Raw genomic sequence first — 14470 nt, 5'->3', positions numbered from 1 at the left:
CATCAGTGCCTGATGACGCTTCCTTCTCTCTAGGCTCCAATTTTCTTGCAGACTAGGCACCTTTCAGGTTTTCTCATCATGGCAGAGGCTAGTTTCCATCAAAATGCCCTGACTGCTGGAGAGGATAAGCACTAATCTTTTTTTTTTTTTTTTTTTTTTTTTTTTTAAGTTTTTTAATGCTCATGACCGGTCAGAGAGGCTACAACTCCACCTCCCACAATCCACACAGCTCTACCCTTGGGCCTGATTTGTGTCAAAGATGATGAGGGACCTCTCATCACAAACATATCTCGGGTGTACTGATGGGCAGGAAGTCAGGCGAGACAGTGACTTGCTGCCCCGCTAGGCTAATTTGTTGGCCGATTCATAGGAGGCGGCAGCTGATGATCTAATGATAACTTAGGGGGTGGCGGCAGCAGGAAAGTTTTCTAAAAATGGCTTTTATTACAAGGCTTTCCTGAGTTTGGCTATACCCAGGCATTATGTCATTAGGAAAAACTGATGCCTCTCAACAGAGCAAAAGAAATCTGTTCCCAAAGCAGAGGCTTTCTGCAAGCTATTATCTGTCTCCTTGAAATCACAACATTGAAGATTTCGCAGCAACAGCATCAACACATTGTAAAGAAGCACGAGGAGCTGTCTGACTCCCTGCCTTCTTCATTACTCATTCCTCTAGTAGGGGGAGTGGGGGAGTGAGAGGAAAGATGGCAAGTGGTTGGTTGTGTTCTTTTTTTCTTCAATTCATTCACACTCAATAAAGCAAAGCATAACCCTGAAATTTAAAAATAACATTTCTCTAGTCACCAGAAAAATTGGAGGCTCCATGTCATTTTTTCTCCCAGGGGCAAAGGGCTTGATTATCTGAGTACAGATTAGCCTCGAGTCTCCGAAGCCAGCCAATTTTTTCAGCCTTGCCTTCTTTCGCCGCATCAATTGGTCAGAGACAAAGACCGTTTGCCTTTCCGGCAGTCCCATGGGGGCTGCCGGGCCTAGACCAGTGTGGCATCAGAGGAGGGTGGAAGGAGAGGTCTGAACCCCCTGGAGACAGTCTTTCCCTCCCTCAGTCTCTGGCTATTAACCTCTGCATCTCTGAGGAGAGAGGAGCTGTTTGCTTCTGGATTCTTTCTCACAAATACCTGAGACTTGGATAATGAAAGTTGACTACCCTAAGATGCTCTTAAGAGCAAATGGCCAGGGCTTCCCTGGTGGCGCAGTGGTTGAGAATCCGCCTGCCGATGCAGGGGACACGGGTTCGTGCCCCGGTCCGGGAAGATCCCACACGCCGCGGAGCGGCTGGGCCCGTGAGCCATGGCCGCTGAGCCTGCGCGTCCGGAGCCTGTGCTCCGCAACGGGAGAGGCCACGGCAGTGAGAGGCCCGCGTATCGCAAAAAATAAAATAAAAAATTTTTAAAAAGAGCAAATGGCCATAAAGTTGAAGGCCTGTGCTCTCACTCACGTTCATGGTTCCGTTGATCTCTGCCACCAATTCATCATCTGTAGGGAACTGGTAGATCTGGACTCCATTGCTGACAAGCTCGCTGGTGATTTTGATTTTGAACTTTGTTAGCTCACTCTTAGAAATGGCATCTGATTTGGCAATGATGGGGATGATGTTTACCTAGGGAAGGGAGGAGCAAAGTGGCATCATGGTCGGTAATCTGCCAAACAGCAAAATAATATATGACAATGAGTGCTTACTGTTTGCTGGGCACTGAACCAAGTGCTTTACAAGGATTCCCACCATTAACCCTGACAAAAAAACCCTCCCAGGAGGTATTAGTACCACAATGGGAAACTGAGGCACAGAGAGGCTAAGCAGCTTGTCCAAGGCCACAGAGCAGCTAAGTAACAGAACTGGGATCCAGATCCAAGTTTAGCCTTATGCCTGAGTCCACAGTCTTAACCTGCCAGCTCAGATCCAAATTGATGAGCTATGTGATATCTTAATATCAAGGTCACTGCTGGGGTGATTTGAAGCAGAAAGATGACAGTGGACAAGGGGAGAGGTGGCAACTCCTGGCTAACAGTCAGTTGTCCCAACCCATCAGTGCAGGCTAGCCCCAGCCAGTATGAAAGGAACCCACATGCAAAGGGAAGAAGGGCAGGGCTCTGTGAAGATGCACACCTGGCCCTTTCTGGCAGCGAACACTGATGAACCAACCCACTTACGTGAAGAGTTATACTGCCGGAGTCTCATGATTAATTTCTGCATAAAGAAAGCAGGTACAAATGCCCAATTTTGGACAGCAAGAGAAAGGACTAATGCTACCCCAAAGTTCAATCCACCTGACCTGAACCTCAGTCCTTGCAATACCTCCAAGAAGTGACAAGGCTTTTACTGCTGGAGGGTAAAGAAACTTACATGCCTGAGTGAGACAGAACACAGCTAAGCTCAAGTTCACACAGAAAGCACAGCTCGTGCTGCCAGCAGACTCCAATGGGCTGGCATGGATGGTCCTTGGGCCCTGAAAAGAGCTCTAGGCTTAAGACAAATCTCACCTCCTTTGCTCTTTGCCTCAGGAGCGCCTCTCAAGGCTGACAGTGCAGCTTCAGGTGCTGGTCAAAGAAAGACTGGACCTTGGAGGCACCTCCCTTAAAGTCTTGGGGCGTGGGGCTCAAAGCCCTTGGCAAGGTGGCAACACTTCGCCACGTCCCCCACTGGCACACTATAAACCCAGGCCTACCTAACTCAGCTCCTCCGCCAGGCCGCCAGCCGTATCACTCTGCTGCCTCTTCAAGACATGCGGGATGTGGCGACATTTCCCAAGTGGCCCGTTACTCGTGGGCAGTGAACTCACTGCTGTGAAAAACGAAAAACGGCTCCTATTTTGATGCTAGCTGAAACTCCATTTTTATAGTGAATGTGCTACTGAACAACTGCATATCAAATCGATTTTTTTTTTTGTAAAATAAATTCCCTGGAGTCAGAGAGAGCTCGGTCTGAATCCCAGACCCATTACAAGTTGTCTGCCCTGGAGCAAGCTACTTGACTGTGCCTCAGTTTCCTCCTGTGTAAAATGGGGATAATAGTAGTACCCACCACACCGGATTATTGGAAGGATGAAATAAAAACAATGCCTATAAAGTACTCATCACAGTGCCAGACCCATATGAGATGTTAGGGGAGGAAACGTACTAGTAATTAGGCTTTTTAAAGAATCCTGTGGTCGACTCTTTCGCACAGCCAATAATCCTTTAACACGAAGAATCACTGTCTAATTTATATCCGATGTGGGACTTGCATTTTTCAGTTTATCTTTTTTTTTTTTTTGCGGTATGCGGGCCTCTCACTGCTGTGGCCTCTCCCGCCGCGGAGCACAGGCTCCGGACGCACAGGCTCAGCGGCCACGGCTCACGGGCCCAGTTGCTCCGCGGCATGTGGGATCCTCCCGGACCGGGGCATGAACCCGTGTCCCCTGCATCGGCAGGCGGACTCCCAACCACTGCGCCACCAGGGAAGCCCTTTCAGTTTATCTTAAAGCAGGATGTGCCTGATCCCCACAGCCATCTTCCTTGGGTATGGAGGCAATATAATGTGGTGCCACAGATCTGAGTTCAAATCTAGGCTCTGCCAGGAGCTGGCTATATGACAATGGGCATGTCACTAAACCTCTTAGAGCCTCAGTTTTCTCTTCTATAAAATGGGAGGTAATGATAGTGTTTGCCTTACCAATGAGATACTACTCCATGAGGTACTTTTACCGTAGTGACATATAATAAGGGTTTAACAGATGTTAGCTGCTATGATACAATTATTATCGACAATAAGAATAGTAACTTTTGAAGTCAAGTTTGCATGCTTGATCCTAGTAAAGGTCAGTTAACATCAGGACAGAGGAAAAACACCTTTGCATCGCCAAAGCCTAAGGCCCAAGACCCAGACAGCCATCTTGCTTGCATCTATCTACCTTTATTCCCAAGAGGTATCAGGGCAGAAAGACAGCTCAGGGAAGACTCACGCCCAATGCTGGGAAAACATCACAAAGCATACAACTCAGGTGCTGGATCAATGAACACCATCTTTATGGAGGGACAGGGAATGAAGGGGAGGATGAGGATGCCACAAAAGCTCTCCTGAGCTGTGGCATCTGCATTGCACAAGAGACCAGCAGCAGGGAGCCCAGCTTGCCCTGCCTCCCCTCCCGCCCGCCCTCATCCCTGCCTCCCAGGCCTCGGTACCTTACTGTCCAGCTTCTTCATCGTCACCAGGTCCAGAGACTTCAAGGAATGACCCGTGGGGGCGATGAAGTACAAGCAGGCGTGGATGCGGGAGTCATGGTAGGTGTGCAGTACCCTGCGAATCTTCAGCTCCTCCTGCAGGTACGCCTCAAACTGGGCGTCGATGAATTCCACAATGGGCTTGTAGCTAAAGGAGAGAGTAGGGAAATGGCCAGACCACTTGAAACACCTGGATTTTGACAGGCTTCGAAACTCTTTTAGAAGTCGAAAATGTCCTTGGTAATCTGACTCTCTCCATCCAGCTAGAATTCTCCATCTCCTCTCAGTGGGTCTCCAACTCCGTCGCACTGGCCACCTCTTTGGTCCCCACACGAGCCAACCATATGCCCATCAGTGCGCTTTCTCTCTAGAATGTGCATTTCTCTCTTCTCATCACGATCCTGCTCTCCCAGGCCTCAGGGCTCGGATGAATGCCTAGCTCCTCCACAATTCCCCAGTTATGCCAGAAATCCCTTCTGGGACCCAGGACTGTAAAAAAGAATTATGCTATTGGATCGCTTACTGTTGCTTCACAAGGATTAGTGTTCCCTCAAATAGACTGTGTCCTTGTGAAGGGCCCTTCTCTGCCCCCATGGGGCCCCGATGCAGTGTGGAGCCCACTGGCAGTATCTATGGATGGGCTGATTACACGCCAGGCTGGGCTCATGTCTCCGCTTCCTGTGTCTCCCCCGCAGTGCCTAATACTCAAGCTGGTACCCAGTGGTGGTCAGGACCTCTCCTTGACCCACTGCTGGGGAATCTTCCAGAACACACTGGGTTTTGCTCAATCTTCCCGAGTTTGAGGCGCTCCCCACTTGGCTCCCCTAAGGTCCAGATATTTTTCCAGTTCTCATTTCCTCTAAGGCTGTGACTTGAAAATCTACGTATTCAGACAAAATTTGGTAAAGATACTCCCGCCTGCACAACCTTAACACATGTGCGCGCGCGCACACACACACCCACACGCCCCACCCCCAGCTCACTGAGTCTCCAGGCACGGTGCCCCCGTATGGCTCCAAGTCTTGCCAGGAGTCTTAGCTGAGAGTCAGTCCTCTGCTCCTCTCTGTCCTGGGAAGCTTCTCTGTTCTCTCCCAGGCCATTCCTGCCGCCCCCTGCAGCCTCTTCCTGCTCTAGCTAGGTCATCTTAGCCTCCGCCCTGTTCTCATCTGTTCTCATCTCCCTGTCTGTCCACTGCCCCTCCCTCCAGGGCTTCTCCCTTCAAGCTGGAAGAGGTTTCTCATCCGGCCCGGGACAGGGAGTCTGCACAGACCACTGTGGGAAGGGAACAGCAGCTCCCACCCTGAGCCTTTTTGAAAGATCCCCCTAGCAGAGAAGGCAAAAGAGCTTTTTTGAAAAGAATCACAGGGCTTCCCTGGTGGCGCAGTGGTTGAGAATCCGCCTGCCGATGCAGGGGACGCGGGTTCGTGCCCCGGTCCGGGAAGATCCCACATGCCGCGGAGCGGCTGGGCCCGTGAGCTATGGCCGCTGAGCCTGCGCGTCCGGAGCCTGTGCTCTGCAACGGGAGAGGCCACGACAGTCAGAGGCCCGCGTACCGCAAAAAAAAAAAAGAATCACAGAATTCTAGATTCTGAGAGCTACATACAGAGAGAGCCAGATGCTGGGTACCTCTGGAGCTCCAGAGAAAAATCTAAAAATATAGTCCTTTCTTTTTCCTTTCACCCCTATGGAGCCAAACATTGTTCTCAAGGGTAAGAGCATCAAAGAATCTGTTGGTTGCAGAGATCCTTAGAAGGTTCCTGAAGAATTAGGAGTGGGGGTGGAGGGATACATCCCTTAGGTTTATCCAGTTAGTTTTCAGGTGACAGGCTCACTTGAGTGATCTAATTATGGCACTGCTACATTTTTTTCCCTCCATTACATAACTTTTTTACTTTTTTTTTTTTTTGCTCTACAAAAGGGATCAGAGGAGGAAAGAAAACAATGCATTTTTATCTTTTTTTCCCCCGAATCTCTAGTGATACCCTGAGCCTATCTTTCGGCTAATGCCTCTGGCTCTTAGGGTCTCTGAAGAGATTCATCGTCAGACCAGCCAAAGCAGCCAGTCAACCAACAGTATTTGGTTTAGACTAACCCTAAATGGATGACTCATCTTTGTCTTATTCATTTTTCCCCTCCTTCCTGCATTTTCTTTTGTTTCTGCTCCCAGTTTTATTGAGATATAAGTGACATACAGCACTGTGTAAGTTTAAGGTGTACAGCAGAATGATTTACATCATGACGTGATTATCACAGTAACTTTAGTGAACATCCATCATCTCATATAGGTGCAAAATTAAAGAAATACAAAAAAATTGTCCCTTTTGATGAGAATTCAGGATTAAGTCTCTTAACTTTCATATATAACATACAGCCCTGTTAATTATATTTATTATGTTGTACATTACATCCCTCGTATTTATCTTACAACTAGAGTCTTTTGTTTTTTAATTTATTTTTTGGCTGCGTTGCGTCTTCGTTGCTGTGCGCGGGCTTTTCTCTAGTTGTGGTGAGCGGGGGCTACTCTTCGTTGCGGTGCGCGGGCTTCTCATTGGGGTGGCTTCTCTTGTTGCGGGACATGGGCTCTAGGCGCACGGACTTCAGTAGTTGTGGCTAGCAGGCTCTAGAGCGCAGGCTCAGTAGTTGTGGCGCAGGGGCTCAGTTGCTCCGCAGTGTGTGGGATCTTCCTGGACCAGGGATCAAACCTGTGTCCCCTGCACTGGCAGGCGGATTCTTAACCACCGCGCCACCAGGGAAGTCCCACAACTAGAGTATTATTCATCTTTATATTCTCAGTGTCCGGCATGGTATCTGGAATATAGTAAGGGTCCCAGCCCTGCTCCCAATGGCTCATCTTCCCTCGGTGGTCGTCTTCCCCATCCCACTCTGTCATGCTCACTGGACTCCAGCCCATGGTAAACAAAAATCCCTTACTCCTATAGGCAACCTCCTCGCAAAATGCTCCCTTCCTCTAAATGACACCCGACTGCCCCCCCTTCAGAGACGCTGCTTCCCTCATATCCTTCTCAGCTGGAAATTTCTACATCCCTCACACCCAAAGGCAGCTTTTTTCCAGCTCATTTTCCCTGGCTTACTATGATCTCTTCCATCTCCTACAAAACCCAGCTCCAATATACTCTGCCCCTCCTCCTCACTACCGTTTATCTTTTACTTTTCAGGGTAGGAATTCTTAACCGGGGTCCACAGACCTCCAAGGGGTCTATGCATAGAATTCATAGGATCCATGAACTTCGATAGGAAAAAAAAAAAATCACATCTTTTTCACTAAGCTCTAACTGAAGTTTAGAGTTTCTTCAGGTACAGAAGTAGGTAACAATCTGCAGTCACTTCAGCAGTGCCTGTGATTTCATAACCAATAGAAATCAGCACTATTTTTTGTTTCCTATTACAGTTATTGCAAATATCTCAAAATAGCATTTATAATCATCACAACTTCTAAAGTATAATAGTTTATTAGACCTGCATATAGTTACTGTTATTTCAGGGATTAAAAGAGAAGCACACAGATTACTATATCACCATCTTAAAATATTTTGGTAACTACTTTTTGGTATAATTGATGTATTTTAGGCATGTAAAAACGTTATTCTGAGCCCATACGCCTCACTGTTTGGTTAAGGGGCCAAAGGCACAAAACAAGCCCTGGTCTAGACACTATTTCTTATTCATTTCGACAATGATATGTACTATGAAGACAATAAAATAGGATAATGGGATAAAAAGTGGCTGAGAGTTCAGCTTCTTTAAATTCAGTGAGCAGGGAAGGCTTCTCTGAGGATGTGGCATTTGAGCTGCAAGGATGAGAATGACAGAATGACAGAGAATCTGGGAGAAGAGCAGTCCAGGCAGAGGAAATAACAAATGTAATTGTCCTAAGGCAGAAACAAGCTTGACAAGTTCGAGCAGTAGAATTAGTGAACGAAGGAAGAACAATAACCTATTCACAACTGCCCAAAGGTGCAAAAACTCAAACGTCCATCAACTGATAAAAGTATGGACTATCATACAATGGAGTATTACTCAGCCATGAAAAGGAAGAAAATTTAGATACATGCTGCCACATGGATGGACCTTGAAAACATCATGCTAAGTGAAAGAAGCCACACACAAAAGGACAAAGAGTATATGGTTCCACTTCTGTGAGGTACCTAGAAGAGTCAAATTCACAGAAACAGAAACCAGAATAATGGTTACTTACTGGGGGCTGAGGGGAGAGGGAAATGGGAAGTTATTGTTTAATGTGTTTCCTTTTAGGGTGATGAGAATGTCTGGGGACTAAACAGAGGTGGTGGTTGCACAACACTGTGAATTTATTAAATGCCACTGAATTGCTCACTTTAAAAGAGTAATTTTACGCTATGTGAATTTCACCTCAAGAAATACAAGAATAATAAGAGATGAAGCAAGCAAGGTAGCAGGGGACAGATCACATAGGGTGTGGGTAGGATACAGTAAGGTCTTTTTTTTTTTTTAACCGTGAAAAGGGTCTTCTGTTCCATAATGTTTTCTACTTGGTTATTGTCAGGTGATAAGAAGTCGATGGTTTTATGCATGTTTATGTTGAAATTGTCTACCTTGCAGAACTATTATCCATTAGAATCGTCTTTCAGTTGATTATTTTGGGTTTCCTAGACAGAGATATTATGGAAAAATAGTAATTTTACCTTTCAGTGAATACTTTACAATTGTCATCTTTCTTGATAATGTTGACCAGTCCTTTCTTGAAACACTGTCCCCTGGCTTCACTGCCACCATTAGCTCCTACCTCTATAATAACTCTTCTTTCTCACTTGCCTTAGCTTAAATTGTTGGCTCATCTCTGAAGTTCCATCCTGGACCATCTTTTGTTGCCATTCTACACATCACATGCCCGTTAGCCCTACGTGGTCCTGGTCACTCCCATGGCCTCAGTTATCACTGTCTCCTGTCCGCTTCCTAGACGCCCAGAAGTCATCGCAGTCTGCTTCTCCCACGTGTCAGTCCTCTCAGTGCAAACGCAGCTGTCAGGAGCCCCCCTGCTGGAAACCCAGAAGGCCTAGTCACAGACATTATACTTGAACAGCACCATCTCAGGCGTCAAAGCCAAGATACCACAAGGTCAGGTCTACTGGAACAGTGCCCAGAGTGACAACAGCTAATCTACTCCATCCTTCCAGTCACCTCTCCCCTCTATGCTCATTGCTATTCCACTCTCTCCTCATGGACTCATCATCCCTCAAAAACATTGTCCACTGTGCCCTCTGAAACCCCTGAACCATGGTCAACAAAATTGCCTACATCTTTGCCACTCAGAGTGTGGTCCTTGAACCGGCAGCACTACGGTCACCTGAAAGCTTGTTAGAAATCCAGACTCTCCAGTCCCCAGCCCAGACCTACAGGATCAGGATCTACATCTTATTAAGAGCCTCAGTGGCTTGTATGCAACTTTAAAGTTTGAGAAGTGCTGGCCTATATCATCTTCCTCTTCACAGAACTTGCCTTACCTCTTCACGCTACTGGTAACCTAATTCTCCCCCGAAGGACCCTGCGACCCTGAGGACCCCATTGCCTGGCAGCCCCCTCCTATGTAGGCTTCTTCCTTTTTTTTTTTTTTTTTTTTTGGCTGCGTTGGGTCTTTGTTGCTGCATTCGGGCTTTCTCTAGTTGTGGCGAGCGGGGGATACTCTTCGTTTCAGTGCGCGGGCTTCTCATTGCAGTGGTTTCTCTTGTTGTGGATCACAGGCTCTAGGCGCGTGGGCTTCAGTAGTTGTGGTGTGCTGGCTCAGTAGTTGTGGCACACAGGCTCAGTAGTTGTGGCTCGTGGGCTCTAGAGCACAGGCTCAGCAGTTGTGGTGCACGGGCTTAGTTGCTCCGCAGCATGTGGGACCTTCCCAGACCAGGGTTCAAACCCGTGTCCCCTGCATTGGCAGGCGGATTCTTAACCACTGCACCACCAGGGAAGTCCCCTGTGTAGGCTTCTTATTCTCCCACAACCTGTGTGCGTTGGGCTCAGTGTGTGGGCATTCAGGTAGCCCCTCAGCACCACTTCTATGGCGTTACTCCTCTATGTCAGTGTAAAACAACTTTCTCCGTTTGAGGCCTGTTCCATCCTCTTCTGGTGGCGCCTGACCCCGTCTTTCTCCCTGTTCTGGGTGACTGCAATGTGCTTGCGGACAGGCCATCAACCTTCAGCCTCTTTATTCCTTGATCGCCTCAACTTCACCAACCCTCCAGCTCCCTCTACTTCAGCCACCTGCACTTCATACCATTCGCCAAGTCAGCTTCACCCAAGACAGCTTCTAACACCCCACTATCTGACCACCACTGCATAACTTCCCAGCTCTCCTATGCCTTCAGTCTGCCTAAACCTGATCTTTCACCTCATAGAATCCTCTGGTACCTTGACCTCTCTATGATCTCACAGGATATCAACCCCCTCCTGGCCTCATCTCCTTCTTGGCCCAGGCTGACCCCCATAGCTGGTTGTCCAAAACACTCTTTTATCAACTCCTCTCCCACCGCACCCCTGCTTTCTACCCTCCTTGCCTAGCAAAACTGCTGGGCTGAATAAATTTCAGGATCTGCTCTCTGCTCCTACACCACTGCTGCTGAAGTTGACTCAAAGCAATCACAAAACTTTGGGTCTTGGGGACTTCCCTGGTGGTCCAGTGGGTAAGACTCTGCGCTCCCAATGCAGGGGCCCCGGGTTCGACCCCTGGTCAGGGAACTAGATCCCACGTGCACGCCACAACTAAAGATCCCGCATGCCACAACTAAAACCCGACGCTGCCAAAATAAATAAATATTGAACAAACAAAGAAACAAAAACTTTGGGTCTTGGCACCCAAATTCCTGGCCTCCAACCTCATATAGGCCTTTAAAACAACATGACAATCCTTTTGCCCGGCCTTGATTGGCTCCCTTCCTACTGCTTTCATTGACCATGCCCAAACTTTCAACACTTTCCTCAAGCTCCAGAACTTATTCATGACCCCTTCCCTCTCACAAGACGGTATTCCCTTCTACTTTATTAACAAAATCAAGGTCACCAGGCTCACACTACCCCAACCCACCTCACTCCCTCCCCTTCCCTGTTCCCCTCTGGTCTCTGAGGATGAAGGGTCCCTCATCCTGTTCAAGGTCCACCGCCCGTTGTGTACTTGATCTTATTCCTTTCAGGCTCTTTGAGAACCTGGCTTCATCTATCAGCTCCTCACCTACTACTGACTACTCCCTCCCCGCAACCTATAAATAGGCTTAAGTCTTCCCTCATCTCAAAAAACAAAAAGATCGGGCTTCCCTGGTGGCGCAGTGGTTGAGAGTCCACCTGCCGATGCAGGGGACGCGGGTTCGTGCCCCGGTCCGGGAAGATCCCACATGCCGCGGAGTGGCTGGGCCCGTGAGCCATGGCCGCTGAGCCTGCGCGTCCGGAGCCTGTGCTCCGCAACGGGAGAGGCCGCAACAGTGAGAGGCCCGCGTACTGGAGGAAAAAAAAAAAAAAAAAAAGATCTTTCCACAGCCCAGTCCTCCTCAACCACACATTTCTCCCCAACTACTGCCCTGTGTCTTTTCTTCCCTTATCAGTCAAGTTTCTTTTCTTCACCTACCACAGGGTATGGCATATAATAGATGCCCGATAAATATTTAATGCATGGATGGAGATTGTGTTTTGAAAGAATAATCTACTCATTTATTTATTTTTACTTCTCCTTCATTCCTCAATGCACTGTAGACTGTTTTCCACCCTCACCAGCATCCTAGTTGAAACCTTCAATGGATACTTTGGGGTTTTTGTTGTTGTTGTTGTTTGAAGTATAGTTGATCTGCAATGTTTTGTTAGTTTCAGGTGTACAGCAAAGTGATTCAGTTATAGTGTGTATCTTCTTTTTCAGATTCTTTTCCATTATAGGTTATTACAAGATATTGAACATAGTTCCCTGTGCTATACAGTAGGTCCTTGTTGTTTATTGTCTATACTAGTGTGTATCTGTTAATCGCAACCTCCTAATTTATCCCTCCCCCGCTTCCCCCTTTGGTAACCATAAGTTTGTTTTCTCTGTCTGTGAGTTACTTTTGGTTTTGGATACTTTTGGTTTTAAATGATGAAAGTTAGAGGTGTTTATTTTCTTTTTCCCATCAATGTATATATCATTCATTCATTCAACAAATGTGTACTGAATACCCACTCTAAGCCAGTTCACTACCTTGTACTCGTCCTGCAAGATTTCAAGACTTGGTGCAGTCATTCCTGATCACCTCCTCTCCCCTTTCAGCAACCTTCACCCTATACTCCCACCACCAGGCTTGACTGCTGCTAGTCTTGTTCCCACAGGCCCCCTCCACATACCTCTGTTACTGTACTTACCACATTATGTAGAGTTTGTGTACATATTTGCTCCCTCTACTAAACTACAAGCTCCTTAACTAGAGACTGTGTCTTATTTCTCAGTAGCCCTGGCACCTCACACTGTACCTGGCACACAGTAGGCATTTAGTATTTTATAAACTGAACTAGATCCCCCGCATCAATCGGTTACTATTTTCTATTTCTCTCACATCTGCCCCCTCCTCTCCATCCTGGAAGCTTCTGCTCCTGTTCAAGCCCTTGTCATCTCTCCCATTCTCATAAAACTCACCTGTGACCTTCTTGCTTCCCTCTAGACACTGCTTTATCTTTTCCCCAGCTCAGAAAAGCTTTTTAAAGGAGCAGTGTATATCCACTTTATCTGCTTCTTTTTAAATTTTTTCAACTTCTTATTTATTTTTAATTAATTTAAAAAAATTTTTTTTGGCTGCGTTGGGTCTTCATTGCTGCACATGGGCTTTCTCTAGTTGCAGCGAGCGGGGGCTACTCTTCATTGCGGTGAGCGGGCTTCTCATTGTGATGGCTTCTCTTGTTGCAGAGCACGGGCCCCCGAGCACAGGCTCAGTAGCTGTGGCACAAGGGCTTAGTCGCTCCGCGGCCTGTGGGATCTTCCCCGACCAGGGCTCGAACCCGTGTCCCATACATTGGCAGGCAGATTCTTAACCATTACACCACCAGGGAAGTGCCCAAAATTTATTTTTAATTATGCAAACAATACATGTACTTAATCTACCCTCCTCAGAGATAACTACTAATAGTAGTTACTATTTTTAGTTTGTTGATTATTCTTGCAGACTTTTTTCTCTGCTTCTATAAACAGAGAAAGAGAGAGAGAGAGAAATGCTTGTTTTACTGGGAAGGGGCAGATTTATACAAATGGCATCATGATCTCTGTATCATTCTTCAGCTTCCGCTTTTCACTTAACAACATGTTTATGTAACTATATAGAGATCTAACTCATTCTTTTACACTGCCAAACACAGTTCCATGGTATGGTTGTACTATAGCTCATTTAGTTGCCCTACTGGTGGAAATTTAGACTGTTTAAAATTTTTTTTCATTCCATAACCAATGTTGCAGTGAACATCATTTCTGTATGCTTTTTATGAACATGTACAGTTGTTTCTCTAGGCTATATTCCTAAAGGTGGACCTGCTGGATCATAAGATATTCACATTTAAAATTTTAATAGATACCATCAAATTTTCCCTTTACAAAATCTGTATCAATTTACACTCCCAGCAACATGAATAAAATTACCTGGTATTAATGGATATTATATTTTTATGTTTTATTTTTGCAAATCTGATAGATGAAAAAAAATACTTCATTGTTTCATTTTGCATTTCCCTACTCACTGATGAAGCTGAATGACAATCATTTCATATGTTAATGGGCCATTTACATTGCCCCTGCTGTCAATTACTTGTTTATTTCTCATTGAACTGTAGAAGCTCTTTTTACATTTTAGAAAAATCCTTTGCTATACAGGTTGCAAATATTTTCTCCTCATCTGTAGTTTGTTTTTACTTTTGTTTATAGTATCTTTCAATAGACTATTGACTGAAAAAATGCACAACCTAAAAGTTGAAAATTATGTTTTATTTGGTGGACAAAACTGAGGACTTAAGCCTAGAAGACAGCTTCTCGGAGAGCTCTGAGGGACTGCTCCAAAGACGTAAAGGAGGTGCCAAGATATACAGGGTTTTTTGCAACAAAAACCAGGTAGTCAGAACATCAAAAGATTACTGTTAATTAAAGAAAACCAGATATCTCAAGTTAAGGAATGTAGCACTTTTCTATGTATGGGAAGAGGCAAGAGTCTGGCTGGGCTCATTGAAATCATGCTTTTGACAGGCATCTTAACTATCTAGGGCCAGTATCCTGCTT

General features: G+C 46.3%; 1 protein-coding gene across 12 annotated transcripts in view; it reads right to left on the bottom strand.

Annotated features, from left to right (window-relative positions):
• SEPTIN6 (septin 6) overlaps nucleotides 1–14470 on the bottom strand; it is a 72593-nt gene that overhangs the window by 23085 nt on the left and 35038 nt on the right. For all 12 annotated transcript variants that reach the window (XM_067022853.1, XM_067022850.1, XM_067022849.1 and 9 more), the window contains 2 exons: nucleotides 4180–4366; nucleotides 1457–1618 (listed from right to left, as the gene is read on the bottom strand). In XM_067022853.1, the coding sequence (XP_066878954.1) occupies nucleotides 1457–1618; nucleotides 4180–4366 (349 nt within the window). The remainder of the gene's footprint in view (nucleotides 1–1456; nucleotides 1619–4179; nucleotides 4367–14470) is intronic.

The sequence above is a fragment of the Kogia breviceps genome, chromosome X, assembly GCF_026419965.1.
Source record: "Kogia breviceps isolate mKogBre1 chromosome X, mKogBre1 haplotype 1, whole genome shotgun sequence".
Lineage (NCBI taxonomy): Eukaryota > Metazoa > Chordata > Mammalia > Artiodactyla > Physeteridae > Kogia > Kogia breviceps.
Note: the sequence above shows the minus strand (reverse complement) of the source record. Positions and strands in the feature narration are given on the sequence as shown.